At 34.2% G+C, this 22,575-nt stretch overlaps 2 protein-coding genes across 3 annotated transcripts in view; both read right to left on the bottom strand.

Annotated features, from left to right (window-relative positions):
* si:ch211-199f5.1 overlaps positions 1-22,575 on the bottom strand; it is a 62,685-nt gene that overhangs the window by 23,862 nt on the left and 16,248 nt on the right. The gene's annotated exons all lie outside the window — the stretch shown is intronic.
* On the bottom strand, positions 1,514-20,712 carry cnmd (chondromodulin). Of its 2 annotated transcripts, none has more exons than NM_001126448.2 (7): positions 20,510-20,712; positions 20,294-20,428; positions 12,015-12,113; positions 11,860-11,934; positions 8,497-8,644; positions 4,670-4,818; positions 1,514-2,446 (listed from the first exon to the last, which is right to left on the bottom strand). In NM_001126448.2, exons 1-7 carry the CDS (start codon positions 20,540-20,542, stop codon positions 2,225-2,227), a joined length of 861 nt encoding a protein of 286 aa, NP_001119920.2. In that variant the 5' UTR covers positions 20,543-20,712; the 3' UTR covers positions 1,514-2,224. The 2 variants fall into 2 exon arrangements, with proteins under 2 accessions (NP_001119920.2, XP_009303283.1); XM_009305008.4 differs by having other exon boundaries at positions 1,803-2,449; positions 20,510-20,560.

The raw sequence follows: 22,575 nt of genomic DNA, 5'->3' as shown, positions 1-22,575 counted from the left end.
AGACAGAAAGGCAGTTTTGCAGTTCATTTCGACACATTTTTTCTGAAAACAACAAAATATATTTTCTTATTAATAAAAAACTTCTTGAATTAAACATTTAAAGATATTGGGACTAAAAGAAAGACAAAAACTCTTAAGAAAAAAAGCATTTTTTGCATTCACCCATGTCCGACACTTCCCTAAATTCACATGAACTTGTTAAAATCGTCTTCTGAAGCTGAAATGCTGGTTTTACTGCAGTTTTGCAGTTCATTTTGACTCATTATTTCTGAAAACAACTTAATATTTATACTTTCTTGAAAAAATGTCTAGAAACAAAACAAAACACTAAGACAGAAAAGCATTTTATTGCAGTTTTGTAGTTAATTTTGACTCATGAACAACAAGCAAAACATTTATGCGTGTCTAGAAAATAGGTCTAGATTTTTTGACTAATAACAAGACAAAAACTCTAAGACAAAAATCATTTTATTGCAGTTTTGCAGTTCATTTTGACTTGTTATTTCTGAAAACAACTAAATATTTTCCCTTAGAAAAAGCCTCTTGATTTAAGATTTTCTAGATATTTAGACTATATAAGACAAAAACTCCAAGACAGTAAAGCATTTTTGGCAGGTTCACAGTTCATTTTAACTCATTCTAAAAACAACTAAATGTTTTTCTGGTCAAAGGAAATGTTTCTTAATTTAAGACTTTCTAGATATTTGGACTAGAAACAAGACAAAAAAAACTAAAATCCTTTTGACTCATTATTTCTAAAAACAACTAAATATTCTTTGCTTTTCTATAAAAAGCTTCTTGATTTAAAAAAAAAAAAAATCAATATAATTGGTCTAGAAATAGGATAGAAAAGTTTTTTTTTTTTTTTTTTTTTTTTTTTTGCATTCACCCATGTCAGACTCTTCTCCAAATGCACATTTACTTGATACAATCCCTCATCCGTCCTCTTCTGGGGCTGAAATGCTGATTTTACTGCAGTTTTGCAGTTTATTTTGACCCATTATTTCTGAAAAAAACTAAACACTTGTTTCTTTTCTAAGAAAGTGCTTCTAAATTTAAGAATTTCTAGATATTTGGACTACAAACAAGAAAAACTCAGAGACAGAAAGGCAGTTTTGCCGTTCATTTCGACACATTATTTCTGAAAACAACAAAATATATTTTCTTATTTATAAAAAAACTTCTTGAATTAAACATTTAAAGATATTTGGACTAAAAACAAAACAAAAACTCTTAAGAAAAAAAAAATTTTTGCATTCACCCATGTCTGAACTGGTTAAAATCCCTCATAAATCATCTTCTGAAGCTGCAATGCTGGTTTTACTGCAGTTTTACATCTTTTCTGTTAACAACTTCATATTTTTGCTTCTTTATAAATATGTCTAGAAACAAGACAAAAAAACTCAGTTTGAACTACTAAATTTCGTAGTTCATTTTGGCTTTTTAGTGAAAACAAATAAATATATTTGCGGTCTGGATATTTGGTCTAGAAATAAGGCAAAAACTCTAAAACAAAAAAAAAACTTTTTGTTGCAGTTTTTTAGTTCATTTTCACTCATTATATCTGAAAACAACACAATATTTTTGCTCATCTAAGGAAATGTATCGTGATTTAAGAGTTTCTAGATATTTGGACTATACAAACAAGACAAAAACTCAAAAACAGAAAAGCTTTTTTGGCAGTTTTGCAGTTCATTTTGACTCATTATTTCTTAAAACAGCACAATATTCTTTTGTTTCTCTAGACAAATCATCTTGATTTAATAATTTCTAGATATTTGGACTAAAAACAAGACAAAAACTCTCAGACAAAAACATTTATTGCAGTTTTGCAGTTCATTTTGACCCATTATTCCTGAAAACAACACAATATTTTTGCTGGTCTAAGGAAATGCATGGCGATTAAAGACTTTCTAGACATTTGAACTAGAAACAAGACAAAAACACAAATACAGAAAGGCATTTTTGGCAGTTTTGCAGTTCATTTCGACTGATTATTTCTGAAAACAACAGAATATTTTTGCTTCACTATAAAAGCTTCTTAATTTAAGACTTTCTAGATATTTGGACTAGACCAAGACAAACTTTTAAGTAAGGAAAGCTTTTTTTTTTTGCATTGCACCCATGTCTGACACTTCTCTAATTGCACATGTACTTGTTGAAATCCCTCACTCCTCCTCTTCTGGAGCTGAAATGCTGATTATCTGTAAAGCGTCTGGATCTCCTACACCAGCCCCAGCACACGAGCGGCCCACCAGCGGCAGGGCATGATGAGCCTGCAGACGGGCCGGCAGCCGTGGTAGTTGTAGGGCCAGGGCCAGTAGCCGCCCAGAGGCTCGCACACCCGCTCGCAGTGAGTGTAGCTGCGGTGACATTCAGTACAGCAGATCCCACGATGATCCAGCATGGGGTCGAACACCATGGTGCCCTCCGAACCCTGATTCTGCTGCTGAGACAGACACCAGACAGAGCGGTCAGCTATTATTGTCCATCAATATTTACAGTTGAAGTCACAATTATTCACCTGTTTCTTTTCTTTTAAAAATATTTCCCCAATGATGTTTAACAGATTCAGGAATTTTTCACAGTTTTTCCTATTTGAACTAGAATAAAAGCAGATTTTAATATTTTAAACCCATTTTTAAGGTCAATATTATTAGCAATATTAGTTTTGGATTGTCTCCAGAACAAACCACTGTTATACAATGACTTGCCTAATTACCCTAACTTTACCCTAATTAACCTAGTTAAGCCTTGGCGCGACGCAACTGACTCTTAAAAGGGAATGGAAGATGAGACTCTGATTGGTTTAATGCACGTTATTCTATGAATAAGCTCAACCCTGTTAGACCATGCACCGGGGTGCAGAGCATATTATTCCATCCTTAAAATAGCAAAAGTTGATTCAAACATGCTTAATGCTTTTGACTTTGCGCCTAGATTGTTAAAATAGAGCCTGTTATGTTTAAAAATGTTGAAAAAAGTATTCTTTCCGTCAAACAGAAATTAGTGCAAAAAAATACAGGGGACATGCATTAACTAGGGTAATTAGGGTAAAGTTAGGGTAATTAGGCAAGTCATTGTATAACAGTGGTTTGTTCCAGTGGTGTTGCGAGGGGGGGGGGGGGGGGCTTTGGGGGCTTAAGCCCCTGATGTATTGTCAAAAGCCCCTGATCTTTTGCAATATGTTGCACTTAAATAAAAATATGGTGTATAACATTTATTTTATTGTATAAGTACTAAAATTACGGCGTACATCACGCACATTCCACCTCACGCAGTGTTTGTGTCGGGTCAGCTGTTCAGCAGTACCTGTATCTACCGGCAGGTGGGAGTGGCACTGTTGTCACATGATGTTTAAAAATATTCCGCCACTGCACTTCATTTATTCATTATTTTGAAGAGCTGAAGCTGATGAGGTAATAATACAACTCTTTCGCGAAACGAATTAGTTCTGACTACTGATTAAGCTTAACATTTGTTTCCACAGTATAAAATGTGTGAAGTTTTGGTGAAATAAAATAACTGTAATGGATAAAATGTGCATCATATCAATGCATACATGCGAATTAGTCAGAAAAACGTAAATTGTTCCAGCGTTCTAGATATGATATAGATATCTAGGCATATTTATCTAGATATGATATTGCCAGTCACATCTGTTTCTGTAATAGTTAAATCACAGTGAGTTCATGCATCTAGCAAATTATTTTATAGCTTCTATTATAACATGCTATATCAGTTAGCACGGAATTATAAATCGACTTTATTCTTATAAAAATACATGAGATGGCTTGAAGAAGACATACAGTTGAAGTCTGATTAGCCCCAGTTGAATTCGCCCCCTGTTTATTTTTTCCCCTAATTTCTGTTTAACGAAGAGAAGATTCTTTCAACACATCTCTGATGTTATTAATAGTTTTAATAACTCTAATAACTGATTTATTTTATCTTTGCCATGATGACTGTAAATAATATTTGACTAGACATTTTTCAAGACACTTCTATACAGCTTAAAGTGACATTTAAAGGCTTTAAAGGCAGGTTAGGGTAATTAGGCAAGTTATTGTATAACGATGGTTTGTTCTGCAGACTATCGGAAAAATTTTTTTGCTTAAAGGGGCTAATAATTTTGACCCTAAAGGGTTTTTTAAAAATGTAAAACTGCTCTTATTCTAGCTGAAATAAAACAAATAAGAATTTCTTTTAAAAGAAAAAATATTATCAGACATACAGTGGAAATTTTCTTGCTCTGTTAAACATCATTTGGGAAATATTTAAAAAAGAGAATAAAATCTTTGGGGCTAAGCCCCTTATCCCTTTCGACCCTAGCAACACCCCTGGTTTGTTCTGTAGACAATCCAAAACAAATATACTGTAGCTTAAGAAGGCTAATAATATTGACCTTAAAATGGGTTTAAAACAATTAAAAAACCTTTTATTCCAGCCGAAATAAAACAAATAAGACTTTCTCCAGAAGACAAAACATTATAGGAAATACTGTGAAACATTTCCTGCTCTGTTAAACATCATTTTGGAAATATTGCAAAAAGCCATTCACTGAAGGTCGAATAATTCAAACTTGTATAATCAGGACCATTAGTTTCCTAAAACAACCATCCTACAGGCTCTCTGTGTTTGTTAATGAAGGACAGAAGGTGTTTCTCACATGATAGGGGTTCTCTGGGTTGTATTCGGGCCCTGTGGGTCTCTCGTCTCTGGCTGAAGCTGTGGAGTTTCTCCGCCTGGCCGGTTGTCGATTTATTCCAGCTGAAGTCTGGCGTCTCATTCGTGTCGCACTCCTCCTCTTCCTCAGCGCTTCACACACACCACAGATTCAAGATTAACAGCATTAAAGAGACATATCTATCAGCTCCAAATGGAAATCATCACCAATTGTCAGAGTATCCCTAGTAGCAAAGAATTATGGCCCAGATTTGGTATAAAGCTGGCACAGCAGGCATTCATCCGGCACTGGCATACAGCATGTGGGCCAAACATGGCCCGGGTTTGGCAGAGGCGGCACCGTCTTTAAGGCGGCACACAAGATTTGGGCCAGATGAAAAACGTAGTATTTGGCCCAAATTTAAAAATGTGATAAGTGGGCCATTTGAGTTTGGCCAGTCTTGACCCACATTTAAAATACACTAAAATCATTTTTGAGTAAAGAAAAAAAATTCTACCAATCAGGTCACTTTGAGAAAAAGCGTGCCCAAAGTGTGCCTAAAGCGCATCACTCCATGGGTTTATCAATTTCATTGCAATCGTGACACACCAACCTATCTGGCCCAGTTCAGGCCCAGTTATGAGTTATTAACTTGGCTGAGACTTGGCCCAGATATGGTCTGTGTTTGGCCCTTGTCTGGAAGCCAGATTTGGTCCAGTCATGTACCGTAATTCACTGCGGCATGTGGGCCAAGCAAAACCTGATTGTGTGGGCCAGAGCTGGGCCAGAGAAATTTTGCTATGTGGGATGCGTGTAAATGACCAGCACACTGCAAACAATCACTGTGTTTTTGTTGTGTTTTCAGCACAAAAATCTACAGTAGTCAAAAACTTTAATGAATCTGGTCCTACTTTATATTTGACTGCTGTAAATATTCATAGATATAAGATTCATCAAGATATTCATTCGTTCATTCCTTTTCTTGTCAGCTTAGTCCCTTTATTAATCCAGGGTCACCAACTTATCCAGCAAGTTTTTAAGCAGCGGATGCCCTTCCAGCCGCAACCCATCTCTGGGAAACATCCACACACACACTCATACACTACGGACAATTTAGCCTACCCAATTCACCTGTACCGCATGTCTTTGGACTGTGGGGGAAACCAGAGCACCCGGAGAAAACCCACGCGAAGGCAGGGAGAACATGCAAACTCCACACAGAAACGCCAACTGAGCTGAGGTTCGAACCAGCGACCTTCTTGCTGTGAGGCGACAGCACTACCTACTGTGCCACTGCCTCGCCCTCAGCAAAAATATTTTTATTTTAAAAAAGGCACAGTATTAAGTTAGTTTTCGTTTTAGAAATTTGTGAAAAAAGTTGTATCAAATTTTAACACAGACTGGGACTGAACTTGTCATTTTTGACAATCCTAGTTAGAACCAAGCAGCAACATCCTGCAAACATCCCGCAAACAAAATGGTGACGGTTGGCCATGCCAACTTGTTGCTGCATTTGCACTTTTCAGAAACCTATGTGTGACATCACGGATACTACATCCATATCTCTCACAGTGAATGGTTATTCCATTGGCTTCTGTGTCTTTCCCTGTGCTTTTGGTATGATCATGTGGTCCTTTGTTCGTGTTCTGTTCTGGGACTGGTCTACTTTGTCATTTCTGCGATTCCAGTGTGTCTTTTTAATAGTGAACATCATAACAAAGTAGACCAGTCCCGAAACTAAACAAAAGCAGGGGTATAAATACAAGCGGCACAATAACTCTATAGCATAGCATAATAACTCTATGGGCTCTATTTTGACGATCTAGGCGCAAAGTCCAAAGCGCAGAAGCATCAAGGGCATGTCTGAATCCACTTTTGCTATTTAAAGGACGGAAAAATACACTTTGCGTCGTGGCGCATGGTCTAACAGGGTTGAGCTTATTCTCTTAATGAGTTTTAGGTGTGTTTTGAGAATAAACCAATCAGAGTCTCATCTCCCATTCCCTTTAAGAGTCAGTTGAGTCGCGCCATAAGCGCATTTGCTATTTACAAGGCAGACTTTGTAAGTGGAAAAACTGAATGATTCACTAGAGAGAAAACGGTTAAACAGAGCATATGCAGCGCGAGAAGGAGAGATAAGCCTCCTCATTCTTTACTTTCACTCTCATGCAAGGAAACATGTTGTACGCACAGACATCAATTAGCCTATAAATAATTAATTTCATTTATTAACCGCAAAGATTTGTTTCAAAACTATTTCTAAATTCAGTTTGAATTTACAGCAAACGAATAAATGAACAATAATAACGAAGTGTGCTCAAACAACTGAGTTACATCCAAATACACATGCTGTGCCCCATATGGTCTAAAACCTGACAGGTGGACAAATCTAAGCTTGTTTTTAATAAAACAAATATAAATATGCAGATAATAAATTGTCACCGACTCGGTCCCAGTCATTCCCCTCGCTGGCCAGCAGAGGTCACCATCCCTGGACTATTAACCATTACGTCATCCACTTACACTGATAGCCTGCACACCTGAAGCGCATCCACTTGATCACCCACGCTCACGCTTATAAGCAGCACACACACACTCATTCATTGCAAAATCTTTTTCTGCCCCGGCTAACACTGCTGAGCATTTATCTACACTTCCTGCTTTCCCGTTGCTTACCTTGCCTTGTTCCTCGACCTCGTCCTGCCAGTCGCCTGCCTTGTACCTCTGCCTGCTTACCGACTTTGATCCAAGCCGCCTGCCTTGAACTCTAGCCTAAACGCCGACCTTGATATTCGCCGCCTGCCTCAGACCCATGCCTGAACATTCATACTGTGATTACCTTCCTTCAACCCTGCTACGTAACACTATTGTGTTTGATGTGAGTTTGCACACGCATTACATCTGTGTGCTTGTCTTTATTAAACTGTGTTTAATAAACATACTGCAAATGGATCCCTCTGTGTCAGCCCTTTCGTTACATAAATAATGCTGTTAATAATAATAACATTAAACAAAAGAAAATGGTTATGAATAAACTGAAAAAGCCCCCTGAGATGAAGAAGGCATGGAGGCTGTGGTGTTTTTATTTATGTAGAAAATAATAATTTTTGTAATATTGTAATCCTTTAATTTTTTTTTCATATGTAAAGATATGTGTGTATTGCTCTACATCTTGTGTGTATTAAGCAGTGTGTAAGTGAGGCGCACAACTAACGTGCTCTGCGCTGGACTTTTCCTCTCAGCTGGTCTATTCTGCAGTCTATTTTAGTTCCTCGAAATAGCAACACGCCAGCAATGCACCTTTACACACCTCCTTTTTTTTGGCCTGGAACGCCTATGGGCGCACATATGAGCGCAAATGCATTTGCTATTTAAACAGCGTGCACAGAAAACATCAAAATGACTCTTGTGCCAAGCTTAAACTAGCAAACGACAATTGCGCCATGCCTTGCGCCGCATTGCACTGGGTGTATGATAGAGCCCTATAACTGTATAACACACAGGGGAGGAGCACAGGTGAAAATCATGAAACTAGAGGTGGGAAAAACAGAACAAAGGAGCACATGATCATAACAAAAGCACATGGAATAACACTCTGGGAAGTCACATGACATAACAGACAGAGGTACACCAGACAAGACCCTGACACATACAGTGTTATCCCTGGATTTCATAAATAGCCTTACATTTAACACAGACTATAATGAGTGCACTTCCACATTGCAGACTAATGTCGGTACTGGGCCTTAAATGGTTTGTTTTTGAGAGAATGTTTGCTGTTACTCTGTCATTGCTCTTGTTTCAGGTTTGCTGATAATGATGTGCTGTACCTCTGGAGTTTGCGGGGTGGTGCCAGTAAATGGGCAGATCTGCACAGAATCGCAGTATTTCGGGGCTCAGGAAGCTGCTGTCCTTCAGTGGCTCTTCTGAAGTGATCCAGACCAGAGACGCCACCTCAGCTTTCACTCCGGCTTCATCCTGCGGGAAACTAAACATCAAACCTCCTGCAAGACTCTGAGGTGTGTCATTCGACGTTTTTCTGCAACTAGGAATTTTTTTACTTTTTTTTAATTTGAAGCTTCTTTACTGAAATCATGTGCCTTGCTAATTTGATACGTGCTCTGAGACACTGATTCAAAACAAAAGATTGAAAAGTTTTGACATGTTTCTAAATCTTTTTTAAATTAGTCATTCATTCATTTTCTTGTCGGCTTAGTCCCTTTATTAATCTAACCCAAGCTCATTCTGGAAACGTAGCCCCGCGGACGTTTCTGTAGACCGCGATTTACGTAGCCGGAGGTACGTAAGGCCGCGTTTAGTTTTTTTCGAGCGAACGCTGCGGGGAGGTGTGGCGCCGCTCCGCCCCTCCTCTTCGCGCTCGCCGGCCGACGGCTCGCCTCCGAGTGGAGGGCTTTCCTGATGCAACCAGTTTGTCCACTTAGCTCACAGCGTTGCGTCGGTGGAGCGGAGGCCCCGGAGGAGGAGGAGAAGGAGGAGCCGGCCGCAGGGACGACGACCGCGATTGAGTTCGGGGAACAGCGGTTCCAGAAATCAGGTAAGATGAAAAACAGAATCCGAAAAATAAGGGCGAGAACGCGGCGGGATCTGAAAACGCGGTCAAAATCGAAGACGAGGGCTTTTGCTTTTTTTTCTGGACGGCTTTTGCGAACCGTCGCTCGGGTTTAGGGAAGGAGGAGGAGGAGGAGGAAGAGGAGGGCAGCCAAGTCGGCCGATCCGTCGGCTTTTCGCGAGAGAACGGTGCGGGCGCGAACAGCACGTGTTCCCAAGAGGCGCCCGAGACGCGAAAAAGCACGCACAGAGGGCTCTCACGGATCCGCGAAAACAAAAACCACTCGAATACGTACCTCCCGGGACGTAAATCGCGGTCCGCAAAAACGTACGCGGGGCTACGTTTCCACAATGAGCCCGGGTTGTATTAATCTGTGGTCGCCACAGCGAAATAAACCCTTAACTTATCCAGCAAGTTTTTACACAGTGAATGCCCTTCCAGCCACAACCCATCTCTGGGAAACATCCACACACACATTCACACACACACTCATTCACTACAGACAATTTAGCATACCCATTTCACCTGTACCGCATGTCTTTGGACTGTGGGGGAAACCGGAGCACCCGGAGGAAACCCACGCGAAGGCAGGGAGAACATGCAAACTCCACACAGAAACGCCAACTGTTTTTTAAATTATATATATGCTGAATATTTAACATCAGAATCATTACAAAATAATGCAATTATGACATCCACATCATATCAGACAAAACAAGAAAATAATCATCAATCATTCATACATTTTAAAGCAGGGGTCACCAAACTTGTTCCCGGAGGGCCGGTGTCCTGCAGATTTTAGCTCCAACCCTAATCAAACACACCTGAACAAGCTAATCAAGGTCTTACTAGGTATACTTGAAACACCCAGGCAGGTGTGTTAAGCCAAGATGGAGTTAAACCCTAAAGGGACACGGACCTCCCGGACCGAGACTGGTGACCCCTGGTTTAAAGCTTACCTATTAAAATGAAAAGATTTAAGATAAAATACTGACTTTTATCAATATCTTTTATGTATGGACAGGTAATATTACGTCTCCCGAATTAGATTTAATCAATATATTGAATAAACTTTCAACATCACTCCAAAAATATTTCACACATGCTGATCTACTGGGATTTTCACGCACAACCATCTCTGGGGTTTACAGAGAATGCTCCGACAAAGAGGAAATATCCAGTGAGCGGCAGTTCTGTGGGCGCAAATGCCTTGTTGATGTCAGAGGTCAGAGGAGAATGGCCAGACTGGTTCCAGCTGATAGAAAGGCAACAGTAACTCAAATAAGCACTCGTTACAACCGAGCTCTGCAGAAGAGCATCTCTGAACACACAACATGGCCAACCTTGAGGCGGATGGGCTACAGCAGCAGAAGACCACACCGGGTGCCGCTCCTGTCAGCTAAGAACAGGAAACTGAGGCTACAATTCACACAGACTCACCAAAACTGGACAATAGAAGATTGGAGAAACGTTGCCTGCTCTGATGCGTCTCCATTTCTGCTGACACATTCGGGTGGTCGGGTCAGAATTTGGCATCAACAACATGAAAGCATGGATCATCCTGCCTTGTATCAGCAATTCTGACTGGTGCTGCTGGTGGTGTAATGGTGTGGGGGAGATTTTTTTGGCACACTTTGGGTCCATTAGTACCAATTGAGCATCGTGTCAACGCCACAGCCTACCTGAGTATTGTTGCTGGCCATGTCCACCCCTTTATGACCACAGTTTCTCCATCATCTGATGGCTACTTCCAGCAGGATAACGCGCCATGTCATAAAACTCAATCATCTCAGACTGGTTTCTTGAACATGACAATGAGTTCACTGTACTCAAATGGCCTCCACAGTCACCAGAGCTCAATCCAATAAAGCACCTTTGGGATGTGGTGGAGATTGGCATCATGGATGTGCAGTCGACAAATCTGCAGCAACTGTGTGATGCTATCATGTCGATATGGAGCAAAATCTCTGAGGAATTTTTCCAGTAGCTTGTTGAATCTACGCCTTGAAGGATTAAGGCAGTTCTGAAGGCAAAAGGGGTCCAACCGGTACTAGTAAGGTGTACCTATTAAAGTGGAAGGCGAGTGTATATCATGTCAAAACAAACTTTTATTTTGGATGTGAGTGATGGAAATTAATCTTTGCAAAACATTAATTTATATGCAAATTTTCCATCTAATATTTATATTCTAATAAGCACGAATCTGGCAGTAACTTGTAACAAACATAATTTGGTTGTGAATTGTGAATTGTTTGACTGACATTAGGTGTGGGCGTGTCCAGGAAGCCAGTATATTGTTCTATATAATGATGTTAATCACACACTCCAGCTGGATTATTTAGAGAGGGACAGTCTGTACATGCCTGATGAGAAAGTTTATTTGTAGCTACAGCTAATGAATTGTTTTCTGATTTAAACAGGTTTAATTATCTCAATTATGTTTAATTATGAAGCAGATGTGTTTCTGAGGTTTATGCAAAATGATGATGGACGTGTAGATTAATTTCTGAGCGACTGTTTTAGTCATTTGTTTTGATATTCTCGATGGGGTCAGAGCGGGCACACTTGAGCTACTTATATAGTTGTTTTAGTGATGTTTTATAAAACGATGAAAGTTTCTCACCTCAGAAAGTTCAGTTCTAGCTTGTGATTTGATGAAGCATTTCTCTTTTCCGGGAAACTTGACGGCGGTGATGCCCTGTGAAATGATGCACAATAATAGTGTTGTTAAGCGAACATCTCTGAGACGAGATAATTGTGTTTGTTTCTTTCACTCACAGCTTTAAAGTCTTGAACTTCCACGATCGTCCCCTCTGCAGAATCTGAATCATCTTCAATCTTTATATCGATGTTTCTGCCCAGGTGAGCGCTGATCGCCTGATGATGACAACAGCGTTAGTTCAGTCACTTAATCTAAACCATTAAAAGTACATTTATGCGATATTAAAATTAGTTATAATTAATTGTTGTTTTATTACATTTTTAAAAAATAAAATTGGAAATAATAATAAACATGGATGTAACATTTTTTATTAATAGAAGTCATTATTAAAGAAACATTTTCCATTTACTCTACCGGTCAAATGGGGTAATTTAAAAAAAAGAAAAAAGAAAATGATTATGTTCATCAAGGTGGCGTTTATAAAATGTAAATAAAAAAATGTATTATTAAATATTTATAAAAATTTTAAATAACTGCTTTCTTATTGTATGTAGTTTGGAATGCAATTATTACTCCAGTCACTATTGCTTTTATTACTATTACATTAATAATAATAATAATAATAATAATAACATTAATAATAATATTAATAATAATCATTTTATAAATTAATAATTAATAATATTAGAGGGATTTCTAAAGCTTCATGTGACACTGAAGACTGGAGTAATGAAGCTAAATATTCACCTTTAAAATTACTGGAATAAATTATTAAACTAAATTTAAAGTAATACAATTATTTTGACCATTATATATATATATATATATATATATATATATATATATATATATATACATACATCTTGAAACCAAATTTAGTTTTTCAGTTTCTAGTAATATTGACAAATAATTGCAAAAAAAAGAGAAAATTTTAAAGTAAAAATATACACAATTTTTACAACTTTAAATTATCATTTTCTAGCAAAATTATAGCAGTATGCAAATAAATAAACAAATGAATGAATGAATGAATGAATGAATGAATGAATGAATAGAAACAATTAAATAATACAAAATAAACTGCAAAGATCAGTGCTAAAATAAACAGTGGGGAAAAACGGTTCAAAAGCACTTTTACTCAGACATTTTTGTTAATTTTACAAGCCACAAATTAAACAAACACACCAAAAATAGATAATGTTTGGAAAAATATACTTGGAAAAGTATATATATTGTTATAATAATGCATGTATCATGCATTTGGGTTAATTGAACATTATATTTTTTTGAATGCATTAATCCTTTTTGATGAAAAATACATTTAAAATGGATATAAAACTAGTTATGATTAATTGTTTTTTATTAAATAAAAAAAATTATTATAAATAAATGTATATCAATTAACATATTTAAGATTTTCCATATATATATATATATATATATATATATATATATATATATATATATATATATATATATATATATATATATATATATATATAAATGTAAAAAGAGAAATACACAATATTTATACTTTAAAGTGTTATTTTTCTAGTGAATGGCAACATAAATAAAAAAAACATTACGAAAATAAGAAAATCAATAAAAATGTGGAAAAAATTCAATTGGAAAATAATTTAAAATATTTTAAATAAAACTAAATCCTATCGGAAAAAGATACCAACTGAAAATACTAAACCTAGAAACCACTGAAAAACAAATGGTCAAAAAGAATCGTCAAGTAACACGCTTAATTACATGTGAGGATCTGAGGTAAAAATATTATTAATAAATTATAGCAAACAGTATGCAAATAAATAAATAAATGCTGGAACAGAAACAATTAAATATTACAAATCAAAGTGAAAAATGGTAGAAAAAAATAAATTATAAAAGAAATAAATAGAAAAAAATAAATAAATAGAAAAAAATAAATACATAGAAAAAATAAATAGTAAAATAAATAAATAAATAAGTAAATAGAAAAAAAAGTTTAATAAATAAATAGAAAAAACATAGGAAAATAAATAAATGAATAATAGTAAAATAAATAGAAAAAATAGTAAAATAAATGAATGAATGAATAGCAAAATAAATAAATAGAAAAAAATAGTAAAATAAATAAATAAATAAATAAATAGAAAATATAAATGGTAAAATAAATAAATAGAAAATATTAATAGCAAAATAAATAGATAGTAAAATAAATAAATAAATAAATAGATAGATAGAAAATATAAATAGTAAAATAAATAAATAGAAAATATAAATAGTGAAATAAATAAATAGAAAATATAAATAGTAAAATAAATAAATAAACAAATAAATAGAAAAAAAATAAATAGAAAAAAATAAATAGTAAATTAAATAAATTAATAAATAAATAGAATAAAAAAATAGTAAAATAAATAAATAAATAAATAGGAAATAAATAAATAAATGTGTACAAAATAAATAATAAAATATAAATTTTAAAGTTTAGTGCTAAAATAAAGTACAGCATGGGAAAAAATGGTTCGAAAGCATTTTCACTCCTGTTTTTTTTTTTTTTTTTTTCAAAAAATTTCACCAGCTGTGTGTTAAATTATATTTTTTAAAAGTCAGTAAAAATTAGATAATGTTTGTTTAAAAAATATACTTTGAAAAATATATGTGTTATAATGCATAGGTGCCAATCGAACATTATTTTTTTTATGCATTCATGTATTTTGATGCATCACTGGGTTTTAATCTATAACAGCAGCAACAAACCTAGAGAACTACTGATTTAACCCATATGAAAACAGGATGCGTAATATTCACCCATGATTATGATGATTATTTCTGTGCTTGAGGCTGCAGGGCGGCTCATTCGTGTTTGTGTAGGGCAGTGAGGCCTGCTGATGTGTTTGCACTGTTAACACTGCGTGATTATAACCCTGCACACAGACCTCTTTGTTTGCCGTCTTTAACCTGCCGCATTTTTCTGAAATACCAGAGGTGCCTGAAATCAATGGCTGCAAATGCAAAACACGGCACGCTCGCTTTATTGATCAACCTTGACACTTTGCTGAGACCAACTGCAATTTAAATATTTTCAGGCTCAAACTCATTGTATGCGTGCTTTGCATATCCATGCGTCTGCAACTATTGCACGTTTAGAAAATTGGCCATTGTGCAATGCTAGATATTAAAAATGTATACTTTAAAAATAGCACAAAATTCCCCCCACGACTGCATGCATGCAAATTAAGCCCAAAACACAGAACAATCTGTGCATATCTAGAAGAACAAATTGTTAAAAAAAAAAAAAAAAAATGATGTTGCAACATCTGTCACAGTGAGTTAAATCATTCCGGCTTGAGTTGCTTTATTAATCATGAAGGTTTGACTGCAGGCACTACTTCAATTTCCATTTAAGACACAAGTTTAATATCTAAAATATATATTTTTCTCTAGGGTAGTTGCAGCATGTTTCTGAATGCTTGCACCAATTTTGAGCCAAATTGGTTCAAGTTCATAAGCAGTATTAACATTTTTCATGACAAAAACAGTTAAATCACCAGTTAAAATGACACCAAATGCTAATAATAAAACTAACAACACTGATTGTTTTTTAATCTACATTTTATTCACAAATATTGCAAGTAAATAATCATAAGATATTGCTTACACATTTCATTAGGTGTGAAATTTGAGATAGTTCTTTTTTCCTTTAATCATATTTTCTTTTAACTATAGTAATAAACTGGAAAGCTATATAGGCCTAAAATAAAGCATAGTGGAGAAATATTGATTCAAAAACATTTTTACTCACACATGACACATTTAATCAAATACATTTAATCTAACATGGAATTTTTTAAAGAAAAGATAGTGTTTGCTTGTAAAATATACTTTGAAAATATATATTGGTGTAATGCATATATCAAGCATGGGTGCCATTTAAATGTTAATGCAAAAATTCCTTTTAGATGAATATATATATATATATATATATATATATATATATATATATATATATATATATATATATATATATATATATATATATATATATATATATATATATATATATATATATTAAACATTGCATAATTGGCAACAGTCAACGGCATCTAAAAGGATTTTTTGCATATATATATATTTTTTTTTTTTTTTATATTAACACACAGCGGCACAAAATTTACACTATGAATGGATATACTCAAATTATACCCAAATCACAGAACAAATTGTAAAAAACGGTCACAATGTCACAATGAATTATATAATTCTGGCTTGAAATGCAGTATTAATAATGACAGTTTGACTGCAGGCACTACTTTAATTTCCATTTAAGCCATGAGTTTAATATATAAAATGCATATTTTTGTCGAGCAAAGTTTGCAACATGTTTCTGAACCCTTGCACCAATTTTGAGCCTAATTGGTTATTCCATAAGCACGATTAACATTTTTTTATTGGTGATGTGTTATCATTTTACATCAAGTAAAATGATAATAAATGTACATCATAAAACTAGTTTTTCTTTTATAAACTAAAACTAACTCATCGGTCTGAAAGAATTGATAACATTTAATTAGATGTGAAGTTTGAGAAAAAAATATTTTAATAATTTTTTCTTTCATGTATAAAGTTAATTTGGTAAGCTACTAAGGGCGAAAATAAAGAATAGTGGAGAAATTGGTTCAAAAACATTTTTCTCTCTGAAATGTTTGTAAATTTCATACATTACACATTTAATCAAACATGAAATTTTAAAGAAAAATAAAAAAAATAGTGCTTGCTTGTAAAATATACTTTGAAAAATCTGTTTTGTAATGCGTATGTCACCTAGATGCAATGTAAAGATTACAAGAGTTAATGCAAAAATGCTTTTGTTGCTCTTGACTGTTGAGTAACACAATGTTGGATATTAAATATGTTTTTAAAAAAGAAGCAGCTCAAAATTCCCCCAATGAACGCCTGTATTCAAATTAAACTGAAAATTAAACCAAACAATTTATGAAAAAAAAGTTAAAAATCAATAAATAACTATGAATTCTTTCATTACAGCTTGAAATACAGTATTAAAAATGAAGGTTTGACTGCAGGCGCTACTTTAATTTCCATTTAAGGCACGAGTTTAATATCTAAAAAAATGTATCTTTGTCCATGAAAGTTGCAACATGTTTCTGAACGACAACTTTTGAGCCAAATTAGTTGGAAAGCTACTATAAAAATAGGTTAAAAAATGTTCTCTTAAAATGTTTGTAAATGTCACACAAAACACATTTAAATAAACATGAAATTATAAAAGAAAAGATAGTGCTTGCTTGTAACATATAAAAATAAATCCCTTTTTGATGCTGTTGACGATTATGCAATGTTGGATATATATATATATATATATATATATATATATATATATATATATATATATATATATATATATATATACACACACACACACACACACACACACACACACACACACACACACACACACACACACACACACACATATATAAATTATATAAAATTAAAAACTGCTTTTATACTAGCCAAAATAAAACAAGTAAGACTTTTCCCAGAAGAAAAAAACATTATCAGCCATACTGCAAAGATTTCCTAACTTGGGAAATATTTAAAAAAAGCAATTAAAAAAATAAAAAAATTAAAAAAAATCAAAGGGGGCTAATAATTCTGACTTCAACTGTATGTTGAAAAATATATTTTTGTAATGCATAAGTCATGCATAGGTGCCATTTAAACATGATAATCTTTAATGCAAAAGTCCTAGGCTATTTTGTAAGGTTGGATAATTAACATATACACTTGAAACATAGAAGCTACTCAAAATTCCCACTTTGACTTCATACATGCAAATTAAACCCAGAATCCAAAACAAACTGTAAAATCTAGGTTACAAAGTCGCTCACAAAGAATTCTATCATTTTAACTTGAATGACTATATTGATAATGAAGGTCACTTTTATTATCCTTTAAGCCACACATTTTACATCTAACAAAATATTTTTGTCTAGGACAGTTGCAACATGTTTCAGAACAGTTGCACCAATTTTAAGCCGAATTGGTTAAATTCCATAAGAACTATAAACTTTTTCTGGGCGAATTTTTTTATTTTTATAAATCATCAGGTAAATTAATACCAAATGTAAATAGATAAATAGATAATAGATAGAAACACTGAAACGGTTTTTATACTTATATTGCAAGTAAATTTCAAATAGTCTCAAAGAATTGGGAATAGGTTTAATTAGATGTGAACTTCGTGGTGGAAAAATGGGATAAATTAAGTAAGCATAGTGGGGAAAATAGGTTCAAAAACCTTTTTTCACTCTGAAATATTTTCATACATAACATATTTAATCAAACATGAAATTCTGAAAAATATTAAACAGTGTTTGCTTCTAAAATGTACTTTGAAAAATATATTTTATAATACACTTATCATGCACAGAAACAACTGTGCACAACAAATCTGTCACAAGGAATTCCATCATTCCAACCTCAATGACTCTCTTGATAATGAAGGCTGCTTTGATTTCCATTTAAGCCACACATTTATACTCTAACAAAATATTTTTTGCAACATGCTTCTGAACACTTGCACCAATTCTAAACCAAATTGGTTACATTTCATAAGAACTTCTAACTTTTTTCTTGGCATTTTTTTTTTTTAAATCATCAGGGAAATTATCAGATGTTAACAATAAAACTAACAACACTGAAACAGTTTTCACACATAAATTGCAAGTAAATTTCAAATCGTCACAAAGAATAGGGAATACGTTTAATTAGATGAATGTTGAAGTAGAAAAAATAAAATAATGTTTTCTCTTAATATTTTTCTTTCAACTGGAAATTTACTAAGAGCTTAAATTAAGCATAGTGGGGAAAATAGGTTCAGAAACCTCTGTATTTTCACACACAACATATTTAATTAAACATGAAATTCTGGAAAAATGTAAATAGTGTTTGCTTTCTTAAAATATACTTTAAAAATATATAGTTTATAATGCAGATATCGTGCACAGAACCAACTAAAAAATTTTGTGAAATCTGTCACAATGAATTCCATCATTTCATCTTGAATGACTCTATTGATAATGAAGGTCGCTGTGATTTCCCTTTAAGCCACACATTTATCGTCTAACAAAATATTGTTTGCTCAGGAAACTTGCAACATGTTTCTGAACACTTGCACCAATTTTAAGCCAAATTGGTTAAATTTCATAAGAACTATAAACTGTTTTTTCTTGCCGCATTTGTTTTATTTTTATAAATCATCAGGTAAATTGATACCAAAAAACTTACAACACTGAAACAGTTTTCACACATATATTGCAAGTAAATTTCAAATAGTCATAAGGAATAGGGAATACGTTTGATTAGATGTGAAATTTGAGGTAGAAAAAATAAAATACTGTTTTTTTTCAACTGGAAAGTTACTTAGAGCTTAAATTAAGCATAGTGGGGAAAATAGGTTCAGAAACCTCTATATTTTTACACATAACATATTTAATTAAATATGAAATTCTGGAAAAATGTAAATAGTGTTTGCTTCTAAAAATATACTTTGAAAAGTATATTTTATAATGCAGATATCATGCACAGAACCAACTGAAAAAACTGTTGTGAAATCTGTCACAACGAATTCCATCATTCTAACTTGAATGACTCTATTGATAATGAAGGTCACTTTGATTTCCATTTAAGCCACACATTTTACATCTAAATTTTTTTTTTTCGGATAGTTGCAACATGTTTCTGAACACTTGAACCAATTATAAGCCAAATTATTTAAATTTCATAAGAACTATAAACTGTTTTTTCTTGCCGCATTTGTTTTATTTTTATAAATCATCAGGTAAATTGATACCAAAAAACTAACAACACTGAAACAGTTTTCACACATATATTGCAAGTAAATTTCAAATAGTCATAAGGAATAGGGAATTTGTTTAATTAGATGTGAAATTTGAGGTAGAAAAAATAAAATAGTGTTTTCTTTAAATATTTTTTTTCAACTGGAAAGTTACTTAGAGCTTAAATTAAGCATAGTGGGGAAAATAGGTTTAGAAACCTCTATATTTTTACACATAACATATTTGATTAAACATAAAATTCTGGAAAAATGTAAATAGTGTTTGCTTTCTTAAAATATACTTTGAAAAACATATTTTATAATGCAGAAATCATGCACAGAACCAACTGAAAAATTCTTATGAAATCTGTCACAAGGAATTCCATCATTTCAACTTGAATGACTCAATTGATAATGAAGGTCGCTTTGATTTCCCTTTAAGCCACACATTTATCCTCTAACAAAAGTTTTTTGCTCAACATGTTTCTGAACACTTGCACCAATTTAAAGCCAAATTGGTTGAAGATCATGAGCACTACTAACTTCTTTCTCTGTAACTTTCCACAGGTAAAACGCTCCGACTCCTCCGGACAGCAGCAGAGCAGCTCCGGCGATGAAGGCTACGAGCGCCGTTTTCTTCATCTTCATCAGTCCTTTGGGCTTCAGAGTGCTGTAAGCCTTATTCAAGAAAACACAAACCCAAATCCACAATCATAACATGCTATAAAGTCACATTTAAAGACGTGAACCGTCGCTTACCTCGACAGGAGTTTTCTCCGCTGTCTCCTCCATGGCGTTCCTGCGTGAACTGAAAGAAGAGCTTTGTGACTTTGTGAAGCGTCTCTCCAGTTTCTGTCATGTAGGTGAGAGAGGGGAACATTTCAGGCAAAATAAACAGGATCCCGGAGAAACTCAAGACTGGAATTCCTCTCCTGGGGTTTTTCTGTGGCTTGTGAAAACACGCGGCTGAGAGCCACGATTCAGACGCTATTCATGAGCTTTTAACTCAACTCAGATTCAATTTGTTGCCAGAAAGAGGCCCGGTTTACCTGAACCAGTATTTTTAACTTGATTTAACACAAAGACGCACTACAAAATGTCATCGAGTATAATCAATATTGGGTTTAATTGGTTAAAAATGAACTGTAAGTAGTAAAATATGAAATTTTTTCTGCTAAAAAGTATATTAATAACAGTTACTTATAATATATTTGTCTTAAATACTGTACACAAATACAACAATTCTGTATAAATCATTTGTACATACACATTTCTGTAGCAGAATTATTCTTTTTTTCGGTTTAGGTGCTCCAGGAGTGGCCTGCCCAGTCACCAGACATGAACATTATTGAGAATGTTTTTTTTTTTTTTTTTTTTTACATTATTGAGAATGTCTGGGGTAAGATAAAGGAAGATGAATCTATAGAATCTTGATGAACTCTGGGAGTCCTGCAAGAACATTTTTCTTGCAATTCCAGATGACTTTATTAAGTTATTTGAGTCGTATTTTCTTCTGATATTTTGCTAAATATCTTGATTTTTCAGCTAAATAAGTTTAGATTTTTAACAAATGTACTTTTAAGAAACTATAATTGAGTCAGAAATTAAATTGTCAGTATATGGGATTTATGAAATATGGAATATTTATGTGGCTTGAACTGTTTCATGTTTCGATGCATATTATGTTTTAATAATAATTACGATTTAAATTTTTAAAAAAGTTTTAATAAATTACTTTTCAAAAAATCTGACAAAGTAGAAAGATATACCTAAATACAGTTTTAATTATGTTTAATTAGTAAAGATAAATTTTTTTTTAAAATAACTTACCCAACAGGGCAGCATGGTGGTGCAGTGGGTGGCACAATCGCCTCAAAGCAAGAGAAGGCTGGTTCGAGCCCCGGCTGGGGCAGTTGGCATTTCTGTGTGGAGTTTGCATGTTGTCCTCATGTTGGTGTGGGTTTTCCCTGGATGCTCCAGTCCAAACACATGCACTATAGGGGAATTAGATAGGCTAAATTGTCTGTAGTGTATGTGTGTGTATTAGTGTTTCCCAGTGATAGGTTGCAGCTGAAAGGGCATCGGCTGCAAAAACCGTATGCTGGATAAGTTGGCGGTTCATTCCGCTGGGACTAAGCTGAAAAGAAAATCAATGAATGAAATTACTTTTCACACAATCAGATGAAGTAGAAAATTATACTTAAATACAATATTAATTATGTTTAATTAGTAATGAATTATTTTCTTAAAATAACTTGCCCACCACTGAGTATAGAAACAGTTTTTTATGTTAAAACTCTTGTCCTGCAGATTTGGAAGAAGACTAATTTAGTGACATATTAAAAGGCCTTATTTAAAGATTGCAGGACGGCCCCGAAATATTCACCTAAAATTTTTATTTTCATTATTTCATTTAAGGGGGTGGGTTTCCTCCAGGTGCACCGGTTTCCCCCACAGTCTAAACACATGCACTATGGGGAATTGTATGCGCTAAATTGGCCATAGTGTATGTGTGCAAATGAGAGTGTATGGGTGTTTCCCAGTACTGGGTTGCAGCTGAAAAGGCATCTGTTGCGTAAAACATACTGGATAAGTTGGTGGTTCATTCCGCTGTGATGACACCTGAATAATAAAGTGACTAAGCCGAAAATAAAACAAATGAATGAATTATTTTTGTCTACAGTTCTATTCTGAGGTGGCACGGTGGCTCAGTGGTTAGCACTGTGGCCTCACGGCAAGAAGGTCGCTGGTTCGAGTCCAAGCTGGGTCAGTTGGCATTTCTGTGTGGAGTTTGCATGTTCTCCCCGTGTTGGCATGGGTTTCCT

Source organism: Danio rerio, chromosome 9 (genome assembly GCF_049306965.1).
Source record: "Danio rerio strain Tuebingen ecotype United States chromosome 9, GRCz12tu, whole genome shotgun sequence".
Taxonomy (NCBI): Eukaryota; Metazoa; Chordata; class Actinopteri; order Cypriniformes; family Danionidae; genus Danio; species Danio rerio.
This window is presented reverse-complemented; position numbering and strand designations above follow the sequence as displayed.